The sequence below is a fragment of the Andrena cerasifolii genome, chromosome 14 (genome assembly GCF_050908995.1).
Source record: "Andrena cerasifolii isolate SP2316 chromosome 14, iyAndCera1_principal, whole genome shotgun sequence".
Lineage (NCBI taxonomy): Eukaryota > Metazoa > Arthropoda > Insecta > Hymenoptera > Andrenidae > Andrena > Andrena cerasifolii.
In genome coordinates this window covers 7,362,778-7,374,785 of record NC_135131.1, presented here as the reverse complement: position 1 = coordinate 7,374,785, position 12,008 = coordinate 7,362,778, and the positions used below count along the sequence as shown (strand labels likewise).

Genomic DNA, 12,008 nt, shown 5'->3' with positions numbered 1-12,008 from the left:
CCAGATAGGGGCGATCGCCCCCCTCCCCCTGAAGAGTAATAAACTAGAAAAATATTATGACATTGTGTATTTTTCTGAATAAATAATTAATGTGAATTTTTTACAAGCAAATTTTAAATCTTGCAAAAGAAGGTTAAACAAATGTTCTTATGCACTTTTACATATTTCACCCCCTCCAAGAAAGGCTCCTGAATCCGCCTCTGATTTCATTTACCAGTTCGTTCTGAGCAGCGTTTTCGCTTGTTCGTGCAACGTAAGGCATCCGGGGTTTAAAAACTTCCGCAATATACTTCCGCGGAAATTTTTTCGTACAATATTTCACGGGGATTCGCCAGGTTTCGTCGCGCAACCGCAAACTTTACTTTCCAAGCATGGTCTCGGTTCGTATAATTCTTGTACTTTAACGTTCATTTAATAACCGACGGATAATAATAAACCAGAAAACGACAAAATTCAAACAAATAATTGAATATTTGATTTGAAGAGCACAATTTCAAACCTCAGGAAAGGTTCTAATTGATTCCGTTGGTTCGAAATATACGAAATGACGATTTCCTTGGGTTAAATGAAGAAACACGTGTTATTTACCGAATAAATATCAATTAAACTCTTCCAGATGTGAATCCACGCATTTAACGGGTACTAATAATTTTTTTGCAGCACCTTCCGACAGCGGGTCGTCAAGGAGAAAAAGGAGGAGGTCTTCAAGGCAGACGGACGTTTCACCTTCCTTATCCCTGTTGAGGAGGGTTTCAAGGTAAGCTGCTTAGCAACCTTCCCATATCGATCATCCCGAAAATACCTTAATATCCCCTGTTGCGAAGCCCTGAAAAGATTCGGGCAATGGCGGCGCGTCCTGCTCGTCACCGACGGCGACAAATTCTGATCGATTAGGTTCAAGATGGATCCAGAATCCATAAAGCTAGCCGTGTGATTAAACTCGCTTATCAATGGATTATTCTTGATCGATGCAATACCTAGTAATCATCCATCAGTGACAAATAATGAACCTCTACCCATGATAATATTCAGACTGTACAAAATTCAAGCCCAGCGTGTCAAATAAATAAAAAGTATTTAGTTACAAAAATGAGAAGAAGAGGTTAATAACGGCCATGTAGTTCTCGGTTCTCAAGTTTTCACATTAAGCCATTAATCGCGGGATTGATATCGCACAGAAAATGATTAATAGCGACGTGATCAATTAAACTTCGTCGTCGAACGTTGATCTTATCCCGCTCGGCTTGCATCAGAAAGGCGAAACGCTAAATGGTAGCGCCGAAGATTACGCAAAGTAGCTGGTAGCGCCAACGACCCCATTAAATGATCATGTAGCCAGCAGGTTTAATAACAACAACAACCTGGCGACAGCACCCCGAGATAGGATCTGCAATTTACCAGTGCCGGTTTCCCGTAATTCCGCGATTAAAGTCGCGTGCGTTCGATCGGTCCCCACGGTCACGCAATCAAACTTTGGGGCGTGAAATCGACGTGCAACGGGGGAGCTTTCCGCCGAGCGACTTCCAGAAACTTCGCTACGCAACGGCACAAGAATACCGTGGGCGTGTCACGGGGAAAGAGACCCGTGTACTGTGAAAGACACGTAGGGGAGGGATACCGTGCCGAAAAGTTCGCAATTTTGGAAAGTTGCTCGAAACGAGGCCATCGTATCCGGCGCACCCTGCCGCGGTAGACTTCGTATCTCGATTTCCGTGCGCCCCGTTTCCTCGTGCCACGACTTCCGTGCAACTTGATCCTTTTAGCCGGGGATCTAAAATCCCCAAGCTCATAGAAATCGAGTCGCTCGAGATCTCCGCTCCTTTCCTAGTCGCTCGAGCTCTTCGTTTCTTTCCGAGCGCTACATACGCGGCACACAGCGTACATACCACGTGTGTCCGTGGCAGAGTTGGCAATTATTCGAATCATCTTGGGAATACAAATTTCGAATAAAACTTATCCGAGAATAACGAATGAAGTTTTATCTTGAATAAAATAGGTAGGCCACATACTGTCGCGTATGTACCTACTCGAGGGTTGCCAAATGACCATCGTCGCAGGACGTATCGAGGAAAGGGACAGTCTGCTAGAAAATGAAAGCACGTTCTCAGCGGGGAAGCGGAAATTACTCAAGGGTCGCCTAGACTTTCGCTCCAGAGTCTCGCGCTGCATGTCGGGGGATATCGGATACGCATTCGTACCTTGATCGTACAGCGCGCGCGCCCGTGTGTGCGCGGTCGCGGCGGTGTAAAGGAAAAAGGCAGAATCGAGTTTCGGGCCTGAAAAGCCTCGTTCCGTTCACGGCGAGAGCGATCGAACCGTATCGAAAAGCACTCGGCGCAGCTCGTCGTCGGGGCTTTTCCAATCGAACGACGGTCGATGCCTCAATGCTGGGATGTAAGGAGCCCTGGAGCTTTCTCCTCTCGAATGTGGGGTCGTCAACGCGGCCATTACCGCTTGCGAGCGGGAAGAAAGAAGAGTCGAATTAATAACGGCCGGCGAAGAACGCTAGGGGGCGAGAATGGCTTTTGTGTTTTCGGAAAACGAAGTTCTGCTGAGAAAGCTCTCGCCGGTGATAGTCGATGGAGGGAGCTGGTCGGCACCGTGAAAATGTGAAGCTAGAAGAAATCGCTGAACGATTCATACCGTCGGATTGCCGGGGAAATTGATAATGGGAAGGGGAAATGAATCGAACGAGGGGAGATTCTTTCTGTTTCCGATGGGTAACAGCAGAAGTGATATCGGAGACAATGCGGTCTCGTAGACAGAAGTTCTTTTCTATAACAGAACGAGGAAGAAGTGGTGGCTAATCTACTTTGCAAAGGAAACCCACGAGGCGTCTGACTTATCGTAGTTCCTAATCCCTTAAACCTGAACTGCTGCAATTGAATGAACCACGGGCTCCCTAGTTTTGGCGAATTTGTTAACTGTGCAAGGCACTCGAAACTATGGTTTCGTGAGACTATGTTCTTCGTCAGATCCCATACTAATACCCACTTTTCACGGTATAATTGAAGGAAATGGTGGATAAACGACACCTCTTCCCCTCGTTCTGTACCCCCTAAATTCATTCCTCTCTGCATTTAATATGCAACCGCGAATCTACACGCAAAGGCAGAAAATGAAGAACGAATTAGATTCTAGCCCAAAGTGGCGACAGAGGTATTAACCGTATAACTTACGGAACGTGTGCCATGGGCAACGACAATACGCTCCAGATCCGCGGTAATTAACTATCAGCCCGTGCGTTCCATTTCCCGGGCGTTTCCAAGCAAATGGACGGGAAAGGAAAGACGGCGAGGAGCTAGATAAGGGAACAAAAGAAGTTTATTTCTTCGGCTGGCGGCGCGAGCAATTTCCTCGCGGGGGTGGTGCAGCGACGACGAGGGACGGGGAAAACAGGGGGAACGAAATCGTTTCGTCGGTAGCTGTGTTACGTGATTACATCTTACATGATACCGTGAATAATTCCACGAAACTGGGAGGCACGTACGGCTTGCAGCCTGCATCTGGAATTAGCTGAAAGAAAGACTCGAACCCTGAGCACAGAGGGGGGGGGGAGCGGGGTGAAATTCTAGACGATCGCAGGAAATACCAGGTCACGCCAGCCGCTCGAGCGAGAAACAAAAAGTGGCGGAAGAATGTCGGTCTTTGTTCGGGCCCTGGAATAATATTACTGTTAAACCCGGAAATCTCTATAATGCAAGAAATGGGGCGGATGAGAGGCGGGGGTGACTCTTCGTCTCGAAGATAGAGTCAGACGCGCAACGTAAAACGAAGTAGCGAGCAGCGGCTGAGGTTTTGCACGACGGAACCTCTGTATCGCTACTTGTTCGGGGAATTCCACTGCCTCGGGTGATCCGGAGAAGCTACACACGAGAACCGCGGAGGTAAAGAGAGAAGATAGAGAGCAGGGTACAGATAGAATTTGAGGATGGAACGACGAATGAACCGAGGACTGAATACCGCAGAGTCGTTGCCTTCGGCCTTGCTCTTTCCGCCCCTGCCTTTGTGATCTGATCGACTTCGCTTTGCTCTATGATTCTCATTAAACGCTTCCACGGAGGATCGTCTCAATCTCCATTAAGCAACGAAATGATTATCGCGATATCACTGCACTTCCGTTCTCCTTGAAGGAGACCTTTAACGTCACCCAGTAATTCAGCATTACCCATCGAACGATCCAAAGAAGATCGTTCATCACGAAACAGAGCAGCGTACACGTCACAGAGCACAGCGTACCTATCCCGACGCACAGTGGTCGGAATAGGGGTAGTAGGGAACATTCGTGTATAACTTTTAAACTATAAAAGATATCGCAATGAAATTTGCGCCAACAAAACAGAAGAAAATTATTATTTTCTATGATGTATAATTTAATATTTTTTACATTTATTTATTTATTTATTTTTCAATTTTTTAACTTATTTGTGATAAAAAATTTAATTCTGTTTATTTGGTTCCTCATTTAATGCTCTTTAAGTGATTTGAATCGCATGTTGGGGAAACTATTCGTTTCCGAGTTATAAGGAAAAGTCAAATAGCCATTTGAAAGATTATTCCTTGTCAATTGTAAAGAACTTTGACAATTTTCTGTATTTCATTAAGCATTAGTTTTTTAATACATTATGAACAGTAATTTTCAGTTAACGGTGTTAATTCATAACGCAAAAGAATACTCTTCATTCTAGAATAAAAACGGAGAGAAAATATGAAACAGGGTTGTCAGGGCATTTCTAAAAAGGAAGCATTTTTTTCTGGTGAAAAATGCTACCTTTAAAATGTCCAAGTTTAAGTCTTCGTCCCAAATACAATTTTTATTAATTTTTATTAATATTTTCAGTTTCGGGACTGTTTGACATTTAGGAAGTAGTACGCATTCAGTAGATTTCGATAGGCGAAAGTTCATTTTTGGGCCGAATGTCACCTACTACCCCTGTTCCGACCACTGTGCGACGTCCGCCGAAAAAGGGACGCGCTGTTAGCGAGGTCCTCCCTGGCGTCCTGGAAGTCCTGTGTCGCTGTAAACGGACGACATGCTTTATCTGTGTCAGGCCGGAACGTTGTTGCGACAGAGGGTGGCCGTTAATACGAATCGCGTGCAACAACGTGTGTCCCCGTGCCTTATTACGGATCGGAAATCAATCGCTCATGCCCGGGCTTCCTCATCCTTTACGGCGGAACGACCTTTACCCCGGGGTACGTAGGTAACGAGGAGCGTGTAATCATCAGTCCAGCGAGTCGACGAGGGCGCGAGTATGTGAGAGGGAGGGGGGGATGGTTATTTCGTGCCCTTAACCGGCTCGTTGCCTCCCCCGTGACCCTAGGACGCGTTACGCCCGAGCCTTCCACCCCCTTTGGCGGTGCGTCTTTCACGTAACCGTCCGCCTACGCGGTTTTACGCGATTACACCGCATTAGGGGCCGTTTACACGGGGCCTGTACCCGCCAGGCCAGAATCCCCGCGAGAGAATCGGCGGCTGGCGAAAGTGGGACGGGGAGGGTGGTGGGACAAGGGCTGAAACGTTGTTGCCGGAAACTGGGCGCGTAATTAATGGGGACGCGGTGTCTTATCAGGGGGTTAATTAAATATTTTCCACCGGTCTTGATGCACCGATGGGGCGTGGCCGATGTTTCCTCGAGTTTGCGTTAACCTCCCCGAAGCGGGGAGAGTGGATCTGTCTGATGGGTAAAGTCACTTGCGAGGTCTATATGTATATGCGTCGTGTATTCATCGTCGCTTGTTTGGGTAGTAGTATATTAACCCATGGACGGCGGCTAGCTTGTGAGGGTCCATCTCGACCCTTTAATTATATTCATACGCATCTCGGGATGAGACTTTACGACAGACCTTGATGTTGTTAGCATCTGGAATTTTATTCCTGTCCTCTTGAAAGTAGTAATACTAAGGAGTGTTAGAGGGAATCAAAGAAGGGTTAATTAGAGCTTCAGGTATCGACGTAGTAATCATAGACGAGTCTATTTAGTTGGGTAATCCTTTTTCTGACGAATTTTCTCTAATTCCATCGCAGCCAACACCGAGGCCGGAGAAGGTGGACCGCGTGGTAATTGATGGCCACGTGATACCTAACCACGTCCTCTTCACAGCGGCCACGCCTGATAATCTGCCCTATGAGACCCTCGCCTTCAGTGACAACGTCAAAGTTACCGTCAGCTTCCTCAAGGCGCAGGATAAAGGTGAGAATTTACTTTACGTCGTACAATAATGGTCTACATAGTTTAAACTCTGAACAGTGACAAAATCACCGTACTTTAAGAAGAAACTACAGACCCGGACAACTAAATAGAGACTCGGAACAATATTTTTAGTACAGGTCAATGTGTCCCTTTATTTATACGCGGACATTAAATTCCACCTCGTCTATCAATTGCCCGACGCCGGCTAATAAAGTTCGTTAATTGCCAATTAGCAGGACATCGCCGTTTCGCCGATCATCGGCGCCTAAACTTGCCGCAATTTTCTCGCCCGGGCTCGTAATAAGTGGGCGAAATGGAATCGCGTCGCGGCTATATAAATTGCACCGCCGCGCCCTGCTCGATGCGCGAATTATTTAATCTTCGCTGTTCCATCTCGTAATCGATTCGCCGATGGCGCTTAGCATTCTTCCGGCGCGGGCATAATATATATCGCCCGGCGGATAATTGGAAGCGTTATTTTCAGTTTACGTCAAGTCCAATACCCTGGTGGGCGACGCGGGTCATCCGACTGGAGTCGTGCTGGCAGAGATAGTTAAAGCGAACATCCCTGTGCGAAACGGCGTGGTGCATCTGATTCAGCGACCGCTGATGGTCGTCGACGCCACTGTGAAGGACTTCCTCGAGGTCAGTGCTCGGTTCACCCCTCTGTCTCTTACGCGCTAATTAGACATTGATGATCAATCTCATGGGAAATCGAATGACTGTGACAATCACGCGTCTTATACCAGTGCAACGTCCCAATCATACCATACGGCATACATCAACGTCTGCGACGTAGGATGATATTCCTGATACTCAGACGTGAACTAATTCGTCACGCACGCAATTTGATGTGGCGAATGTAGTGGAATCGACAGGTGCAAGCTCGAAAGGCAGTGAAGGTGGATTTGTAATTTACTTTAGAGTAACGATCGAGGCGATGGACACATAGCGCGGGAATCAGTGTGCTATGATTTGAGAAATAGTAGGGAAATTGCAGAAAAAAGTATTTTAGGAATGAAATTTATAACAAGTAGTTTTTGTTAAGCTCTCCTCTCGCTGAGTCAGAGATATGCAGGTGTTATTTAAGGTGCCAGGGTATAAGGATTCATTGTATATGTTCCACATTGTATCTTCAAGCATGGTAGGTCAGCGAAGAAATAATGGCGAGATCCTCCATTGTCGGAGACGTTATTTCGCGAGATCCTTTTGATATCTGTATGAAATGCTTTTAAACTGTCTCTGGTCGAAACGTCGGTATTCTTCGTTCTCCCCGTTTCACGTCTCAGAAAGCTTCGATCACAATGGATTTGGCTTTGTCCAGAATCGCCCGCGGGTTTCTGACGCTGGTGAAACGCTCAAAGTTTAACCAAAGTTTAGAGCATCGTAATTCAGTGAATCAGGACACTGGTGAAATAATTTCGAAAGATTCAGTTGGAATTAGGGAGATCTCTAAGCAGGTATTTTATATAAAGAAAATTCCTCCGGTGCGATGAATATCTTACCAGTTATAAATTCTTTTGCGTCATCAAATTATTTCCCCGTCCGCAACCGTTCGGTTTATATAAAAATGAACTGCATACGTGGTTTCACAGACTAGAATACTTATTCTTCCTGTATCTATAGATTAGATAAAGCAATCTGTGGCGAGTCAGGGGAACTCTGATGGAAAAAAAGTGTGTCAAGAGCCGCGTAACGTATGGATCGCTGTGAAGCTCGATTAACAAGATTTCGAGCGACAAATGGCCGACTACAATAGGGCGCGAGCAATGCAGTACATGCTGTACGATTTCGGAGGAACAGTCCATCAAATTTCGCGCAGCAACGATTACCCCATTCAGTTTGACTGATGCGGCTTTCGTGGCCACGTAACATGTGTCAAAATATATGTATACAACCGTCGCAACTGGCAGTGATTACACGTTTGCGTTGTATTACATCGTATCTATACAATACGGCGGGGATCCTTTGACATTAGCCCATCCTACCACGCGGCATGTCACGTTCACAGTACACACACGCGTCGAAACCGCGAATACTAATGCTCCTAATGCATCGTGCAGCCGGAATTCATAACAGACGCCACGGTCGAAAATGCATCGCCTTCGGATCGGCTTTGAAATTATTAGGTACGTCGATCGCAGTGGCCTCAGCTAGGGGTGTTTGACCCTGGGGTCTCGAAAACTCTCACGAGACTGTTCGAAGGAGGAAAGTTCACTTCGAGATGAATCTCACTCGTCAGTATAGAATACTCTAGCTCCCCATATCTAAGCAGCTTCGCTGTGACTTATTTTTCAATGACAGATTTCTTCGCCCCGTGAATTCTAGTTCCACTTCATTGCTACTAGGCTCGTCCCCATCTTCCATAAAGTACACTTGAACTACTAAACAAGTACTTGTTGCTCCAACTTTCAACCGAATAAGCTGAATTACCGAATTCCTTCTGGGAATTCAGAATTCTCAAAAGGTCACACCACCCCTAAGACAAGACCCCCTTTCACAAGCAATCTCGGCGCGCCCTTCGCGCGCAATCCCCTAAAACGCTCGAGAGCAGAGATACCGTTCCAGCGCTATCAATTTGCGAGGTGGGCATCATGCCCAGTCCGCGAGATAAGCCGGGGTGTGCGCGTCTTGATGGAGGCACGCATCGGCCGGAACCGGGGAAAAGAACGTAAGCTCGTAAAGATTCTATCCATCCAAGGCGCCCGCCGTAATGATTCTAATCTCGACGGTGTTCGCAGGCTTTTAGTAGCGCGTAGACGCGGCGAAGGATGCGCGATAATGCGACCGACGGTTGTATATCGGCCTGGTGGCTGGCCAATTTCATTAACACTAACGGTTTATTCGTCGGGTAATCCGTTTCCCTGTTCTCTCGCCCGGCGGAACTCGGGGTGGCTGGGCGCGTTACTCCGGTGGCGCGGCGAGATCGTGTGTACCTTTGTACTTCCTTGCTAAATCGGATTACAGTCTCGTGTCGCGCCTCGTGTACATTGTAAAAACGAGTTAATAGCAAAGACGAGCTAACGTCCTAGCTGGTTCAACCCCTGGGAACGCGTCTAAATCCTGCGTTCGTTCTCTTCATCTCCTGCTTCCACAACGATGGAATTATTGGATGCCGCTGGAGAAAGGAAATAGGCGTGGTTCCACCCTTTGTCGTCGTCTTTTAGCCCTCTACTGTTTGGAACATGCGCATGCCGTGGTTGGATGTTGTTTTAGGCGCCGCTTTCAGAGGGATGATTCTGGTGATAAATTATCTGGATGCTTTTGGACGATTTCTCGTTGATCTTGGAAAATATACTTGTAGGTGATGAAATTAAAAGAAAAAAGATCTATATTTTTATGGTCGAAGAGAGTAGTAGCTTATATAATTTATCATCAAACTTGGAAAGATATTGAATTTGAATTGCAAGTTTAGAAGAACTGCATTACTCGTTGCAAATTGACGCATCGCTCAGTGTTCTAATTAAAAGTTACACTGTACTAGACATATGTGCCGTGTTCTGCAGTCCGTGCAATTTTTTAATTTCACAGTCCAAGTAATAAGTTAATGCAAATTGCAGGACTTTACATTGTGACTATCAAAGAGCACAAAATTACTGAGTTCCCTTCTCGTTAGTTGCGTGGCCATTTTAATTGCATCCGAAATAAAGCTTTGCCCCGATTCCCTTTGCTATGAAAAGTAGCCATACCTCGTTCGATTTACATTCCAACAAATTTACCTCAGAACTGTGAATGTAAAGAAAATCGATCGGCACAGCAGTAACTGCTACGGTTTTAATCTCTCGCTCGCCAAGCAGGTTGCAAACTGCAACTCGTTCGCGAGAATAAAACCGTTGAACAATATACAACTCGAACTATCGCTAAATAGAATTTGCGGTGTCCAGGAAATTGGCGAAACAGCCCTTCGAGCTTAAACCTGCAGAAATGTTCCAGCACGTTCGTTCCCAATCATTCGCGTGATCGATGGTCGAGTACATCGAGGAACAAATAAATTGTACGCGCGATTGCATTCCATTAATACTCATTCGTTCCACCGCGATGTCGGAAATGGATCCTTCAGAGGGACGAGAATATTTTCGCTTGCCGACGTTTGTGAAATTTCATACTCAACGTTTCGACGCGAATCGGAATCAGAGCTGAATACAATGCACCGCTAACGTCTGAAACTTTCTTTCGTCCGAAAAAGCATTCCCCGCGACAACTCTGTCCCCGACGCGCCCGTTCGAATTCACATTTCTCGCAAACTCGAAAAGTCCCTCTGAACCGCGCCGGGGGTCCAGTTCCGTCGGTTCGACCCTCGCCGTTTCGCCACCGACTGCTCATCCATACTCGTTCCCCGATAGAGATCTCGTATCGATCGCCATCTCATCCGCGGCTGACAGTCACGCGTGATCGTAACACGTGTCATGTACGACATATATGGATGTATTTATGAGAGTATATATATATATATATATATACAAACGTTTTACACAGGACAGCAATGGAATGTTCACGAGACAGCTGTCGTCACATGCGATATATCGATTGTTCTTCAGCAATGATCCTCGGCACGTCTCGCCTACTGTCTGCACCAGATCCTCTCGGGCTGGACGTTGGATCAAAGGAGGCCCCGCCGAGATTATTTAAGCTTCCCAATGCACGCGATATATCTCGTGGCGTTCTTTGGCCCAATCGACGGCCCGTTTTGTGTTGTGTATTTGTGCCCTGCAGCCACTCGAAACGGCAACCGATACTCGAGAGTGCACCCCTCCTGGGATCAACTATCCTCCCGTTTAGGAGCTTCAAACGATTATCGTGCTTTCTGGTTAAAGAAAGGGTGAGGGGTTCAATATCGCGGGGTGTTATTCTCAAGATTGTTGGGACCGTTTCAGGTGGCGCCGTACTAACCACTTACTTTCAGGTTCACTCGAATCGACACAGAGAACGAGACAAGCAGAAAGACTCGAACAAAAAAAAAAAAAGAAAGAATGAAAGACAGCTAAAGACACAGTAACGAATTTGGTGTGTAGGGGAGCACAGAGAACCCGTGTTCTGCCGTCACTGCACCGCCTCGTGTGTCTCACCGCAGATCTCTCGCCTTTGCTCGCAATATTCACCCTGTCTCTGTTAGATCTTTCACCCCCCCCCCCCCTTCGACCCCACTCAACTGTGCTCTCTTGCCTTTACGTTCACGCATCTTTGAGCGAGGGACACGTCTCGCACGTGCGCCCACGCGATTATACACTGACTTCCAGTGGGTGCTTACAGCACGGGGACACGAGGGAAGGATCCGTCGTTTGGCTCTCCTCCTTGCAGGTTTATTGGTGGAACGAAATTGCGGCTGTCAAACATTTGAAGACTGCAAGCCTGCGGGAAGCATTGCATTAGTGATTTATAACTCTTAAAATTTTCACGTTCAATCTAACAGTTAAGTTTCTTTAACAGCTCATTGAAAGCTACGATTCGAGCTGTAACTAGATTATAATTTTCTCTCACTTCAAGCAGTCACACGGGCCCTTTAATGATTGACCCGTGCTACTTTCATTACAAGTGTTTGAATGAAACGGCAATTCAGATATAAGAAAATTTTAAACGATACTCGTGAAATTAAAGTTAAATGAAAATACCAGAAGGCGAACGGCGTACTTCCCTCGTGTTTTCGTGCGCAGTGATAACGACACATGAAATGGTAACACGTTACAGTACACTTGTATATAGATACATACGAGCTCTCCGTACACATGATCACCGATTCAAGTCCAACCCCCACGATCAAAAGAGAATCGAAAGTGGCTACTCCTCCCCCCGTTTGCTTATTATCTAATTTAAGAG

The 12,008-nt window shown here is 46.4% G+C and overlaps 1 protein-coding gene across 4 annotated transcripts in view; it reads left to right on the top strand.

The window, feature by feature from the left end:
* Fas1 (fasciclin 1 Fas1 domain-containing) overlaps positions 1-12,008 on the top strand; it is a 276,409-nt gene that overhangs the window by 214,943 nt on the left and 49,458 nt on the right. For all 4 annotated transcript variants that reach the window (XR_013087038.1, XM_076826168.1, XM_076826169.1 and 1 more), the window contains exons 5-7: positions 661-757; positions 6,029-6,194; positions 6,679-6,839. Coding sequence is in view for 3 of the 4 variants with exons in the window: in XM_076826168.1 (XP_076682283.1) it covers positions 661-757; positions 6,029-6,194; positions 6,679-6,839 (424 nt within the window). In the remaining variant the exon portion in view is untranslated. The remainder of the gene's footprint in view (positions 1-660; positions 758-6,028; positions 6,195-6,678; positions 6,840-12,008) is intronic.